General features: G+C 40.0%; 1 protein-coding gene across 1 annotated transcript; it reads left to right on the top strand.

Moving 5' to 3' along the window:
• Window positions 1–279: 279 nt before the first annotated feature.
• LOC115713164 (uncharacterized) lies at window positions 280–1,943 on the top strand. The gene is made up of 2 exons (XM_030641652.2): window positions 280–627; window positions 687–1,943. Exons 1-2 carry the CDS (start codon window positions 280–282, stop codon window positions 1,941–1,943), a joined length of 1,605 nt encoding a protein of 534 aa, XP_030497512.2.
• Window positions 1,944–2,559: the final 616 nt, after the last annotated feature.

The following is a 2,559-nucleotide window of genomic DNA, read 5'->3' on the forward strand; positions in this document are numbered from 1 at the left end:
CACACTAGTTTAAATACTGCTGAAACTGAAAACAAGGGTCCCAAGGTGCAGGGAAGGGTCACTACAGGGAGAAACACTAATGGGGAATGGTTGGCACCTAAAAATTGAGTTTCAAAAGGATCGAGCTCAACTAGAAAAGATACGGACAGAAGCAAAAAGGTTCTCAGGAACTCTTTCGCGATCCTAACAGGGGGACAAAATGAAGATATAGGGGGAGGTAGTTTCTGCAGCTTGTGATTGATGGATTTTTGCAACATAAGTTGTTGGAACGTTAGGGGTATGAATAAAAAAGAGAAACAAGAGAAAGTTACTGAAGTTTGTAGATCTAAAAAGATAGGGATAGGGGCTTTCATTGAAACTAAAGTTAAAGCGGAGAAGTTACAAGATATGATGGCTAGTAGATTTTCTTACTGGGATTACTATTCTAGTAAAAAAATGGAAGGTCGGATTCTTTTACTTTGGAGAAAGAAGTTTGTAAATGTTGAAGTAATTGATGATTCCAAGCAATATGTTCATTGTCATATCAAAATGATAGGGCAGAAAAAAGATTACTTTGCTACCTTTGTCTATGGAGCTAATACCATAGAAGGAAGAAGTGATCTTTGGTCTGCTCTATCAATGATAAATGTAACAACAACTTGGACTATTCTTGGTGATTTTAATGCGGTATTCCATCATGATGACAGACAAGGGGGAAGGAAATTAGTGCTTTGGAGCTAGAGGATTCAAAGAACTTGATAGCTAATTCCAGTGTTGGGCCTATGAATCGTACGGGATCGAATTTCACCTGGACAAACAAACAAGACAATAGGATTTTCTCTCGCATAGACCATGTGTTCCACAATGAGGATTGGGTAGATAATTTTCCAAATACGCCTGCTCACTTCTCTTGGGACACTTGCTCGGATCACTGTTTTTGTGTGGTTCACTCTACTGCTACGGAAAACATTGGCACCAAGCCGTTTTGTTGTTACAAGTTTTGGGCAGAACATCTGGATTATAAAAAGACTGTTTTGGATAGTTGGGGGAAGTCTCTGAGATGCTGTGGCTTGAAGGGGATTCATCTCAAAACTATGCGTCTCAAGCAGAAATTAAAAAGATTCAACAGAAATGTGATTGGAAGCATTGGAGAGGCCTTTGAGAAGGCCAAAGAGTCTTACATTGAGGCTCAGTTCCAATGCCAAGCTAATCCTAATAACATTTATTTCCTTGGTTTGGAGCATGAGGCGGAAAATCAGTTTCACACTCAGGAAAAAATGTACCAGAGTTTCCTTCATCAAAGAAGCAATGTCAACTGGATTCAAAAAGGGGATAGTAACACTACTTACTTTCATGCGTTATTGAAGAAGAGGAAGGAAGAAAACAGGATTGTTTCGTTTGTGACTGAACAAGGGGACTTAAATGATCACTTCCCATATGTTGTTCAACATTTCATTAGTCACTTTCAAGGCATAATGGGGAAAGTCAAACCAACTAGTATGGAGATTCAACCGGACTGCATAGCTTTGGGGCCCAAGCTTAATCTTGATCAACAGGTTCATCTCCTGAAACGCTTCTCTCTCAAAGAAGTTAGAGCTGCTATGTTTAGTATTCTTATTACTAAATCTCCTGGTCCTGATGGATTCGGATCGGGGTTCTTTTGGTCTGTTTGGCCTGAGGTGGGGAAAGATAGAAATGCTGCAATAGCTCTATTTTTCGACACCAACCAATTCCCGACAGAGTTACATAACACAACTCCCTCTCTTATCCCTAAGACTGAGAGTCCATCTAAAGCTATAGACTACCGGCCATTTGCTTGCTGGACAACCTTGTATAAATGTGTTTCTAAGTTGATTTGTTCTAGGCTTGCTAATGTTCTTCCCAACTTAGTGAGCCGGAACCAGGGGCGTTTGTTAAAGGCTGTTCCATTGCGTATAATATTCTTATTCTTCAGGATCTCTTGAAAACTATAGAATAAAGAACTGCTCCCCAAGGTGCACAATAAAAATTGACATAAGAAAAGCTTATGATACAGTCAACTGGGATTTTCTTGAGAAGCTTTTAGTTGCCTACTGTTAAGTGGATCATGAACTGTGTGAGAAACACGTCGTACTCTTTACTCATGAATGGAAGAGTTTAGGGGACTTTCAAAGGAGAACAAGGGCTTAGACAAGGGGACCCTATCTCACCCCGCCTCTTTGTCCTTGTTATGGATTACCTGACTCGAAGCATACAAAAAGCCGCCAGGGATAAGAATTTTAGGTACCATTCCTTGTGCAAAAAATTGAAACTCACTAATCATTATTTTGCGGATGATTTAGTGATCTTTTGTAAAGGGAATGAGGGTTCACTCACTGCCATTAAAAATCTGCTTGAAGAATTTAGCAAGACCTCGGGCCTTTCCATTAATTTTGCTAAATCTCAGGTTTATTTTAGGGGTGTTGCTCAACCGACACTGCTTGCTCAGAAAATAAATCTCTCTTTAGGAGAGTTCCCTCTCAAGTACCTTGGGATCCCTCTTAGACCAACTAAATGGAGGCTTGGGGATTGTGGGCCGATATTAAAGAAGATGAAACTCAA

This window comes from Cannabis sativa, chromosome 4, assembly GCF_029168945.1.
Source record: "Cannabis sativa cultivar Pink pepper isolate KNU-18-1 chromosome 4, ASM2916894v1, whole genome shotgun sequence".
Classification (NCBI taxonomy): domain Eukaryota; kingdom Viridiplantae; phylum Streptophyta; class Magnoliopsida; order Rosales; family Cannabaceae; genus Cannabis; species Cannabis sativa.